The following is a 12731-nucleotide window of genomic DNA, read 5'->3' on the forward strand; positions in this document are numbered from 1 at the left end:
GAGTGCAGAATGACTCTTCTCGAAAAAGTTGGTTTTGCGCCGCTGAAGCTGACAGCGCCTTAGTGGTCGATTTGCTGGCATGAATGAACGCAAGATCTGCCCTCTTTATGCACCGGACACAGTATGTGGCACAGTATGTGACACCTTCAGGACTTGACATAGTCCTGTCATAGATTTCCTTCACTGGCTTGCTCTTAGCCACAGGGCAGGCTACGAGGCTTGTCACAGCATAGCAACAGGACGTCAGCCTGTGTGTCACAGTAACCACAGCAGAAAAGAGACCATCTGAGGTTCTGGAGGCTTGACAACCGCTATGAGGTTATCATTCTACACTTCTATAATGCCGGAAGTGTGTTTCTTATTATATTATTATTGGTAAAATAATAATTTTAAAAACTACATGGAAAACCCATGGTTTAGCGTGGGTTAAGAAGCATAATTAGTACATTGATTAGTACAATTACAAGTTTAACGTTGCAGTTTAACGCTCTATATTGTGCACCAGACAAATATAGGTTGTTGTAATATTCCTACCTATATCATAGACATCCTAATAACCACACTGAAACACACTAATAACCACAGAGAATATGACCAGCCGAAGTGTTTGATAAAAGACAACTGCTTTACACGGAGGACAGGACTGTTGACAGCCTTGTAAATCTGCAGTCCCTAATTATCGTTCTTACAATTATCTCCTTATTGTGTTGCACCAAGAACACAGTAAAGCAGAGGCATAGCAGGGCTCCCAATTCTGCTTTTAAAGAGGATTCCTGTTTACTTCAAATAAACACTGGAAGACCCTCACATTATCCTCTCTGTCTCTTCTATGCTTTATTGGCCTGCAAGGCACCACCACACTTTCACTCATTCTCTCTCTCTCTCTCACACGCACGCACGCACGCACACACACACACACACACACACACACACACACACACACACACACACACTCACTCACTCACTCACTCACTCACTCACTCTCTAATCTCAGCCAAGGTCCTCACTGGTTCATATCCGTCCACGATCAACCCTCGAGTGTCCAGGGATCAAGTCAAAACACCTCAGAAAACTCTTAAATGCACTTTCTAGACGACGGGCAATCAATCAGCCACTCCCAAATGACACACTGTTTTGTAAAAGCAGTCTAAGAGTTTTGACATTCTCCTCAAAATTAAACTAATTTATTTTGCCAGCCAGTACAGAGTAAAATCGTGGAGACGGAAGCTGTGACAGTGCAGGGAGTGGACTAGCAACAGCACAACTCAGAGGGCGTTCATTAACATGCTGTAGCATGTGGGCATGTTTTTAGATTAGCTAAGCACAATCCCCTTCTTAAAAGTATTATTTCAGACTTACATGATAACTTGTTAACCACAAAGAATAAATATTCTTTGAAATTCAACAATACAATAATTACATAAACACCCACAAAAACAGATCATCTTTACTATCTAAGTTTTTCTTTGAATAGGAACAGGAATAAAACTCAATAAACCTTATTATAGCCTTAGGACAAAAATTTAAACAGTACCTAATTTCTAAGCCTACGAAATTTGTTTAACAAATTTGTTCATGACGGTATATTTCACTTGTCTTAATTTAAACACATGCAGTTTAGTTTAACCAAATTTGAAGGCAACTATTGTCCAACATATTTAATTTTACTCGTCGAGAGTGCAAATTAGGATTATGAGGAAAACGCTTACCTGATCAAGACGGAAACAAAACACTGTAAGACGTGTAAGTCAGGGACAAGTTTTCACCATTTTATGGAGCACTGCAAGACACACAAACACATACACGCACACACACGCACACACACACACACACACACACGTGATTAAATAAAAACCTGTTATCATTAACTATATGTGAAAGCATCTACAACAGCAACCTTAGAAGGATCCCATCATACTGGAATGTAATTACTGTCAGTAAATCCGGTAAAGCCTGTAAATAAAAGGCAAAACACTATAGACTCTGAGGCTAAACAGTCTATTGCAAGGTTTTCGCAAAACAAAATCTAATGACTACTGAATATGATCCATAATCTCCTTAAGAACCTCAACAGATTAAACAGAAACTAAACCATCTATACAAATTCTACACGATATCACATAAATTCCATTTCACATTCAGTGAAAATAAATGTGCTGTTTGGTTTATAATAAAATACTGTGGTAGCTTATACTGTGGACTATTGAATGTCTGAATGAGAATAGCCTAATTTCAGAGGAAACGGTTCCTCAATATACCTCAGGTAGTATAATCAAATACGCACTGGTTTATAACAAAATGTATTCCTGATTTAGATAAGCAGATATGACCTCTCAACATCTTCAGTACATTCTGGCCAGTCTATAGAAAACCAGCTATGAGTCATTATGAAGCACACACACACACACACACACACACACACACAAACAGGCCACAAGAACATGACCTTTTCCTTAGCGTCAATGCAGATATGTTGGTGCTCCATTATTCTCTTTCTCTTCGGCCCTAATTAATAGGATTTATAGGAATGGTCGTGTGTAATTCTAACAGAATGGAGGCGGTGTGGCTTTCATAATTAGGGCTTTGTGGGGAAGCTGTTTCACACAAGTGGTGTATGAGGTCAACAGTTAATTCACATTCGCCAGACTAATAACTGTTTTTGTGCGTTTGGCGCATATTTTATCATGTATGTTGAGAGAAACAAACTTTAACCAGTTCATCTACGCGATATACGCACACTAAAAAAAACTCACGTCGCAGTAGGTTACGGTCTCGGTGCAGCCTCGTCCCTTCGAAACCTTCAGCCCTCAAGTCCGTTTGGTTCTACGATACAAAAGGGCCGAAACTCGCTCGGAGACCGACGTGTTCCGACCACCGGCTCTCCCGAGTTCAAGTTCAGGTTCATGTTCACGAACGAAAGCCGGGTCCGTCCGAGTGGGACGTGGCGGAGAGGTCGTCGTTCTTCCCGGCGAATTCCTGCTCCTCGGTTACTTTTGTTGACCGCGGGCACCTCGGCAACAATGAAACGAGACCGAGAAGAAGGCGGATATTCGTCCCGTCTCTCGCCGCTGTCAGCGACAAACCAAGGAAATCACCTCAGGCTCCTCACAAATGTCGTCAGGCTGTGACTTTTAGGGTCCCCGCCGGGTTTTTTTAACGCTCAAAATCGCTTCCCCCCCCGTTGCTGGCGAGGCAGCACCCGCCACACCGGACTGACAGCGTTAATGTGAACTAGATCACACAAGTTCAACTGAGGTGAACTGTGATTCACAGCCACCGTTACACCACAGCCACACTGCAGCCTTTACCGTTTCATCTCAGCTTTTTGCGAGTGCAGCGGGACGTTTGCGGTGGGCTAGATAAGATTTTTTGGTGCTTTTTGTGAGTCCATTTTTATTTTTTTGCGTAACGTTCGCTAGATTAGTCGACGAAATCATGGCACGTAAACATTTGGCCGCCATTTGATGTGCGTTTAAGCTGTCAGAAAGCAAAAAAAACGAGAAGCACTCGGTGAAAAAGGAAGTTTGTGCTAAATAAAGTTTGTAAAGAGTTTGGTGTCCACACATGTGCAGTTATGCTCATTTATTCAAGTGCCAAGTCATTCTACTTCAATAGTCTAAAAAAGAAACCCAGGGGAAATAATGCTAATGTTTTCCTTGTTACTTTATATAATAATATTGGGGAAAATTAACTCGTAAAGTACTCATAAAAGTAACAAAAAATGACTAAGAAACAAGCCGCAGTTCACAATGGAGTCTTTAGACGACTTTAGAGGAAAACGTTTCAAAATTGTGTGACCAACATGAAGAAGCAAACGACTTATGACGACAAAAACATGAGAGTAAAACCTCGGTAGTCTGATATATGCCCGCTGACCTCATATATCTCGGCGCTCAACACCGACTAACTGCCTCACCCAAATTAAGACACACTTTATGAGGTGGTTTGCCAGTTCGCACTCAGATTATTCATTCTCTGAATATTACCCCGGGGACCAAGAGCGTTTTTATATGCTGCCAAAACTACGGCACTGTCTGTGTTGTGAACAGGTTTATTAGGCTGCGTTTACTTTGCGACAATAAGGTAGGGTATTGAATAACCTATAATTTAATAAACAACAGCTTGATATTTGATATGCTTTAACACTTCGCAAATTAATATAATATCTAGACTGTATTTTGCATGAGTTGGTGGTTGTAATAAATGCCTCGTCCGAATGCCGCAGATAGCTATTAAAGTTTAAATTGTGGCCCGAAGGGTGAGGCCTACCAGCCTGTATGTTTTAGATCCTTCGTTCAGTTAATATGTTGCACATGCATATCATATGGTTAAACTGTGATAAGTGCAGCTGCAACAAGTGACTGGGAAGGTGTCTTGTTGTTAAAGGTACTGTGATTGTACTTTAGGCTAATTGATCCAGAAATTTTTTATTCAGGTTCACCTTTGATTTTAAAAAGTGCATCTGGAACGACTGAAAACAGTGTTAAGTGATTATATATATATATATATATATATATATATATATATATATATATATATATATATATATATATATATATATATAAGTAAACTCTTTATACATATATATAATATATAAAACTATAGAAAATAGCAGTAGAAAGGGATGTACCATCAATTTTGTTTTAAAACAATGCAGTATCTTCTAGCCTATTTTTTCTAGGTCTACATAAACTTTTGCCACTACTGCAGTGTTTCACTCTTTTGTGTAGGCCAATTCCTGTATAAATAAAAACTCATCGCTAATGGGATAAGGTTTGAGTGTGAACAATTATGCGGCTACACGCACGGAGCAAAATAACACCATTAAACTGTCACGTTGATGTAAACTAATGAATTCTTCATTTTTCCTTGACACTGATGAACATGTGAAAGCAGAGATTAGATTGAGCCAGGCACTGTTTCTCTGATTGTGTTGGGTGATATCATGTGTTGTTGCTGTTGTTGTTGTTTATCTTTTGTCAGATGATATCCTGATAAAAGTAATATTTCCTATAGATTGATGTGTCTACACATACAGACAAAGGTGATCAGATTAAAGATCTAAAATGTTCTCTCTCTCTCTCTCTCTCTCTCTCTCTCTCTCTCTCTCTCTCTCTCTCTCTCTCTCTCTCTCTCTCTCTCTCTCTCTCTGTTCTTACTGTGTCCAACAAAGCAGCCACGTCAGGATCAATGATGTTGGGAACACAGGGATTACAAAGGGTTATCAGATTCTTATAGTATAAGAATAAGTATAAGTACCTTGCTTATTTCCTAGTGCTACAAAATTAAAAGAAAAAGAAGCAATAATTAAATCTGATCTATATATCTACATCTAAAACAAAGAAAACATCAAGGTAAAATCATACACAAGATTTTAGTAATTGAAGTTTAGTGCAATGTATTTTTTTTCTAGCTGATAGTATATAACATCTTGGTCCACAGAAAGTCATGACCTAACAAACTGCGTCCTGTTGTATGACGTGTGTCAGTCACAAGTAGAAACCATCCCGTAAGGGCTCTGGTGTCAAGCGGTCTCGTCTGCAGTGCTCAGAAGCCATCTTTTGTCTTTAACTAATCACAGATTCAGACACAACATTGCTTGCATATTAAACAACCCCCGCCAGCTCAGACAAACGTATGCAAGCAATGCCGAAGAAGTAAACGCACACCACAAACTTGTCTGACGTCTTCGGGACCGAAAACGAGGGGCAACTGGTCACTGATAATTCTGGGAGACAGAAATATGTTTAATGCTGCTTTAATACAGAACTTTATCCACGCCTCACCCCTGTGGAGTGAAAGCAGAGGAGGGTGAGGAGCAGCGGGGGCCTGGGGCGTGCTAATTTGCAATCAGACACTCTCTTTGAGTTCTCCTTCTATGCCCCCAGACAGTGTAAATGGCAGCTGAGACAAAGCTCCCTTTCTCTCCATGAGGGCCCTCTTAGTTTTATTTCGGGCCAGTGCTCTCAGACAGGGCATTCTGGGAAAGCTGGGAGATGGTAGTGGCAAAGAGGGTGGGACCCAGAGAGAGGGAGTGGGGAAGAGAGAGAAAGAGAGAGAGAAAGGGAGAGAGAGAGAGAGAAAGGGAGAGATCTCGTAGCAGCAGCCAATTCTAACAGCCAAGGGCATGCGGCAATGCCACACCCGGAACTCTTTGTAATATTCTTATCATCTGATTTAAAGATAACAACTAGCCACTGTTTTATTTATTCATTTATATAGATATTTAAGATAAATCTGATGCTGACTGTTACCGTTTCGTTCAGTGATACAATCTTTTGGACAGTGTTGTATAGTGTCGCGAACAGCCACTTTTTACTCTGTCACTACTGTGTCAGTGTGAACACATAGAGGAGACATGGAATTTCAGTGGATAACTTATTTCATAATGTAGTCAAGAATATTTAAATAAAGTATTAATATATGACTACCGTAAAACATTATGCTCAGTCTCATTCAAGATTTGTATTAATTAAAGCACAAAAGAATTTGGCGACTACATTATCGGTGGTTAAAGGTTAGATTTTCAAAGCTGTAAGCTCCCCACCAGGTGCAGATGCAGACTGTCTTGCCATATCTAACAAATATGAATTCTCTGGAGATTCGCTATGCTGACAGGAATGGAACACCGCATAATCCCACACATATAATGATCATTTGGTTAAGATAAGGAATGGCTGGGATGTTTGCTCACCATCCAAACACACAAGGGCGCAAAATCAAAGCTGTTATGATAGGCATTCTTGCACCAAATCAGTGTTTTAATGCTAAAACTTGAAAACTGTTAGAAAAGTGATTTAACCTGATTTAACAGTTATCAGAATTATTCAGCCTGATTCAAACAAGACCTCTCTAAACTATTCAATGCATATTACCCACAAGTTCATTTTCTAACATTTGCTTGTTTTCTTAGTGTGACCAAACTAAAACTGTTACAATGGATACTGTATGGTGGTAACTTTTGCAACATTCACAATATTCAAAACAAAGCGAGTCCTGTATTTAGAGCTATTCTTGGATTTGAAGCTATATTTGAGCCCTTTAAAATGCCTTATCATAATAGCATAAAATCAAGAAACATGGACAATATCACAAGGCATAACAGCTGAAGCTAAAATATCCCGCTCATATGCATATTTTTTTTCGAGCTGCATATCTCCGCCAGCTCAAGGCTTTATGGGATTCAAGTCCTTTATACCAGATACCAGATGCCACTGTTTTCAGTTGTCTAGACAATGGCTGTCACAGCAGGGCTGCTCTGGGCTGGCTGGCAAATGATTACCTAGGCGCCGGTCAGTGTCCTCACACAGAGGTCATCGTGACTGCAGTGTGCGATAGCAAAAAGGTGCAGGGCCTGTCCGAGCAGCATATACCCAGGTGTCTCCCACATGGGTAAGAGGTCGGGTGGGATCACGGCGGGCTCAAACGCCTACAGCAGCAGATGGGACAGTGGCCTACCCATGGCTCTGTCTCAGCTGAGCAAGGGGGAAAAAAAACGTAGACAATTCATCACGGGCAGCTTCCTGCTTGAAAAGGGTCCAGCTCAGAGCTCGGGGTTTGCTTGCTTTCGACTTGAGATGCTGCCTGTTCACCTGTTATGCATGAAACCCTCTGTGGTTCTCAGAACCACTGGACCACGTCCTGCAGACCAAATTCGACTTGTCCACTTGCTATTGAGAGGAAAAGGACCGAGTTGCTGTGTGTGTTTGTGTGGAGGTAATGTAGCCAGCAAGCAAAAATGTATCTTAATGGTGCAATGGGCAGGAGGCTACATGCACACTTATATAGTTTTTATGGTGTGACCAAGTGGATTTTGACCTCTGCACGACCCTGTTGTGAGAGCCTAGGTCTGGCAGGGGAGAAGCACAATTACTGTATATGATGCCCCCCCCCCCCCAGCACAATTACAAACAGTCATTGTCACCGCATACCACAAGAACAATTGACTGTTTATGCCACTGAGAGAGTCAGGGGACGGAGGCAGAAAGTTTTGCATTGCAGTCACACAATCAAATCACAAACTCTGAGCTGTGGGAGCGTCATGGTGAGACATTGGGCTTTGTCCAGCGGACTATCTTGAGTCCAGTGTAGTAAAAGCTGTCTTTTGGCTTGAGATTACAGCCACTCAGCAAAGTGTCCCTCGGTGCAGCCCAGGGCTGGATTCCTAGTGTCCGTGCTCCATGCACACAGGACTTGACTTATAATGCGTAGTTCTAAACCTCTTGCGACAATTTTTAAGGGCTTACACATTTCGAAGCCACATAATCACCGTGTACAATCGCAGCCCTGTGAGGCGTTCTCTCCTGCTGGCTGTCCGCCGCACTCACGCGGGGGCCAAGCGGAGTTAAACGGAGGACGGGTTCCCGCGGGCCGCGGGGCTCGAGGAGGAGGTTCGGGCCGCTGTCCTCTCCCGCCTCCACTCCCAGTACCCGGGTCAGCCCCTTTCCCCTCTGCCAAGAGGAATGCTGCACACAACCACTGTCCTCCCTCTTTCTCTCTCTCTCCCTCATCTCTCTCTCCCTTGTCTATCTCTCCCTCGTTCCTTCCAGCACCTCCCCGCCCTGACTCTGGCATGACATCATCGCACATCTGTTGTCCCAGCAGGGCGCCCGTCACACGGGCAACAGAATGACAAACTTCTCTCTTTCACCTCGCCTCCCGCTCACTCTGCGATCCGCTTTTATGCCTGCGGTCAGGTCCTCGCCCACGCCCTGCCCGCCGCGGCCCACAAACAGCTCCGCGGATTCTCTCACTCGGGTCAACGTGCACAGGCACGTACGTCGCGGTGATGTGAACCAGCTTTCATTAAAAAAGAATTAGCCAATCGGTGGACCCAGAAGTTCACCCATGTGATTATACACGAGCTCTATCAACGAGGTCCGCACTACAGATCCAGGCCTTCATGAGCAAACTCAACCTTATTCTTAGTCTTACTGGAACATGCAAGGGATGATTCTCATATTCTGTCTGAGTCTGTATGGGTGTGTGTGTGTGTGTGTGTGTGTGTGTGTGTGTGTGTGTGTGTGTGTGTGTGCATTTTAAATGCTGTCAGGTCACTTTTCTCTAAGAAAAGTCCAGAAAGATGGAAAGAGAGCTTTTAATGCTAAATGATGTTCTAATTCTAGGTGCCATTTTTTTTCTAGGTGACTAAATAATGTATGTATAAATAATGTATTTATTTATTTAGTACTCACCCATAAATTATTTGTGTATTAGGGCTATTACACACACACACACACACACACACACATCATCATCATCGTCATCATCATCATTATTATTATTACTGGTATTATTATTGTGAATGCATCACTATTTATACTTTTTTGTGATGTAGAAAAATCCAGCTAAATCCTAAATTGAAACTGGGACTTTTGTTTCTCGTGTGTATTTTTGACGACATCTCATTTTAAATTATGGCGGGCTCTGGGACTGATTGAGAGTGCTTTGAGCTCTCGTCTACAGCGTTTACTTTTTGTACTTCGGAGGGCGGGAAACAAGATGGCGGGAGCAGCGCTAGACGGCGAAATACTCACGGCTCAGTTTAGGGCGGCGGCGCACATAGTCTTTATAGTGACGACACTGCGTGGATAGACTGTCCAGCAGAGACACCGTGTGGAGACTTCATGGAATTGCAACGGTATACGAAACTGGGGAGTGGACAAAGGTAAGGCCATGAATATGGTAATGCGGGGTTGTTGAGTTCATTCTTGGTGTGAGTTTGGTCACATCACGAGCTACGTGATCCGGGCAGTCGGAAGGCGGGGGACTGTGCTCAGTGTTAGAAACACTGTCTCCCTCTACTGGGATGAATCAAATGTGCGCATATCATGAATTATCGTTATAAACTCGATCAGTTTATTTAGAATATTCCAAATAAGATTATTTTTTGTTGTTGTTGAGTGCACAAAAAAATTCAACAGAATTATATACTATACTATTTGGAGATTTACAGAGAATGATCTAGAGTTAATATAAAATAGAACAAAGCTATTATAAAATAGAAATAGAACAAAATTATAGATATATAAATGAATATTGAATATGTATACACGCAAGGTATCGAGACACATGCCACATGATATAGTGTCATACGCAGTATTTAAAGATTATTACGATTTAAAGATTATATATTGGGTAGCAGTGTGAAAATGAGAGTCTCGACTTTGCACGAAAGCAGCCGAGCGTGTTGTTTATGTTTAAACACATAATGATATTGAGAATAAAAATGTATAGGCTATGATATGCCATCTGGTGTGTAAAGAAGCTCCCCTCGGACAGATATCCGCACATTGTCCTGTCAGCGCACAGGTCTGCTGAAATGGGTTGGTAAACCACTTACCACAACCTTTCGAACTGTGGAAATCTTACATGTAACAGTAAACATCAATGTATTTGAACAATTAACAAGCAGCACATGTTTCAACTTTGGAAGGACAAACCCCTAGCATCTCATAAACCGTGTGTTACGGATTCACTCACGGAGAGTTTTCATACTATTAATGCACATAGCTGTCTGCACTTCACCAGATGTTTCTGTTCCTTTGTTTGCGCTTAAAAAAAGTAAAATATTCTGGGTTGAATTATAAAGACTAGTGATTTATACAGATGTTTATGTACAAGGCATTCATGAAATATATTCTGTTTTTCCTTTCATCCTCATCTGTTTGTCAGAAAGTTGCAAGACGCTTCAGAGGCAGGAACTGTTAAAGCGTATTTTGAAACAATGGCACAGTAAACATGATTGCAAATTTTCAATTTTCGTCATCTCATGGGGTTTAGCTGTCCAGTTCAAATAATGAGGTTTGATGGGGGCGATAGCTTTGGCAGGGCTTTGGGAAGAGCTCTTGAAACGTTGGGTCATTGATAAAATGTAGTGAGACCCAACACATCGTTTTCCCTCCAGTTTTCAAGAAAGATTACACTGCTTTTCTTCTCCCCCACAATCTTGAAGAACTGAAAATAAACAGAAACCATTTGTCTGAGCTTCCAAACAGTGAAAGCTCCGCTAAAGTGCACTTTTGGCTTTCGATGCGGTCAAATACACCAGCTAACAAACACAATTGATGAGATCTCTCTCTCTCTCTCTCTCTCTCAGCAAAGATCTTCCAGAACTTTCACTTGGCTGTAATATTTTTATAGCGCAATGGAATTGCTGTCAGAAATATTATTTATAAGCCTTTTAATTCAAAATGCCAACAAGGAGAATTCTGTACCAGCTACTTTCATATCCAGTATTTAAACTGTAGGCACGTCGGAATATAATTAAGGCCCTGATGAGTGAGAGCACCTAAGGGCAAAGCTAATTGGCACAACAAAACTACAAACCCAAACGTGCTCCATTTGCTGCAGTCTATAGAATTTTGCATTGCATTGATGTAGAAACATCCCCCGAAGACACACGGGACATCTCCACTGCCGCGTGCCCTTTGATCTTGATGTTAGGACGAGAGAGAAAGACTCGTAAACGTGTCCACCCTTTGAAGCTTTATGATATTACACAGGGCTACCTCCGCCTACAATCCCCTCAAGGCATCTCTGTTTCAGGGCAAACAAGCCAGTGTTTGCAAAGAGTATCTTTAAAAGAGACGTTAAATATGTTTAACTTTGATTCTTCAACCTTCACCCTACACTGAAAGCGGAATGCTCACTACAGTTAATTTGTAGATTCATTCTGAAGCCTGAGCAATATTGCTGAGAAAGACTCGGTCTGGAAGCTATGGCAGGCTGAAATATTTACAACTAAAACGTACATCCACCAGGGGGCGCACGTTCACTCTCGGCTACAAGGGACAGTTGAATGAATACTGAAACAGTGAAAACTGTAACCACAAAGTTGCATGTTTAAAAAATGTATTTGTGTAAGAGTAAACTAAATGGAAAAAAATAATAATACCGCAGGCCTGGTATGAACGAATATCGCATTTATGCTTGTGCTGCAAGGCCAAATTAGAGATAAATTGAGTGTGAATGAGTAGCTTAGTCAGTCAATGAAATGTTATATTGCCAAAGGCGCCCCGCAGGGCTGGTTGTGCTTCCACAACACGGTATTATCACATTGTTTATTCTCTGTTAGTGAACTAGTTCAAAACTCCCACTGTGTCGACAGATTCTGCATGCATCATTTAGTGACAGGATTGCGTGTTTTTTAAAGGGGGTGCACCTAACTAAGGCCTGTATACGTTAGTCTTAGGTACACGTAATTAGAGGTTCACATTGATACAATGATCTGGAACAGACTGACTAAGGAATCCCCAATAAAATATACCCATAGACCTGGTGACCCAGTAAAATCTCAAAGCAGCAAGAAACTCTGTCATCTTAACTTATCTAAACTGTAGCCAGCAAACCTATGAAAGATCTCACTAACACAACCTGTACCGGTCCCAAAGGGGAACGCCACCCAACGGTCCTGTTCAAACACGAGTACCACAAAGGTGGGCGGATGGAAAAGCCCCCCCCCCTCCGCCAATGGCAAAGCAATGAGACAAGACAGGCACTTCCATGCAACCCGAAATCCCTAAATCACCAGCACACCCGTCCGGGACCTCACTAAATCAGCCCCTATAGCCGAGAGATGACGGATGCTGTCCGCGCGCCCGCAGCCACCGTCCGGTCCGGAGAGCGCGCGGCGGAGTAACGCGTCTCCACCGACCAGTCTCCACCAGCACGAGGAGACGGCGCCTCTCTTCCCACAACACTCCCAAACCCAGACGGAATTACGCGTTTTC

At 42.2% G+C, this 12731-nt stretch overlaps 2 protein-coding genes across 5 annotated transcripts in view; one reads left to right on the plus strand and one right to left on the minus strand.

Moving 5' to 3' along the window:
- The window catches only part of pparaa (peroxisome proliferator-activated receptor alpha a), a 46231-nt gene extending 42963 nt beyond the window's left edge, over window positions 1-3268 (minus strand). For both annotated transcript variants that reach the window (XM_077004949.1, XM_077004948.1), the window contains exons 1-2: window positions 2754-3268; window positions 1710-1780 (exon numbers count right to left, since the gene is read on the minus strand). The gene's annotated coding sequence lies outside the window, so the exon portion shown is untranslated. The remainder of the gene's footprint in view (window positions 1-1709; window positions 1781-2753) is intronic.
- Window positions 3269-9531: 6263 nt separating this feature from the next.
- Window positions 9532-12731, plus strand: part of wnt7ba (wingless-type MMTV integration site family, member 7Ba) — a 12064-nt gene continuing 8864 nt past the window's right edge. For 2 of the 3 annotated variants that reach the window (XM_077004967.1, XM_077004965.1), the window contains exon 1: window positions 12497-12731. This exon is cut by the window's right edge. Coding sequence is in view for 1 of the 3 variants with exons in the window: in XM_077004966.1 (XP_076861081.1) it covers window positions 9627-9667 (41 nt within the window). In the remaining 2 variants the exon portion in view is untranslated. Of the gene's footprint in view, window positions 9668-12496 lie in introns of those variants that run through there. The other variant, XM_077004966.1, reaches the window with a different exon arrangement.

The sequence above is a fragment of the Brachyhypopomus gauderio genome, chromosome 5, assembly GCF_052324685.1.
Source record: "Brachyhypopomus gauderio isolate BG-103 chromosome 5, BGAUD_0.2, whole genome shotgun sequence".
Lineage (NCBI taxonomy): Eukaryota > Metazoa > Chordata > Actinopteri > Gymnotiformes > Hypopomidae > Brachyhypopomus > Brachyhypopomus gauderio.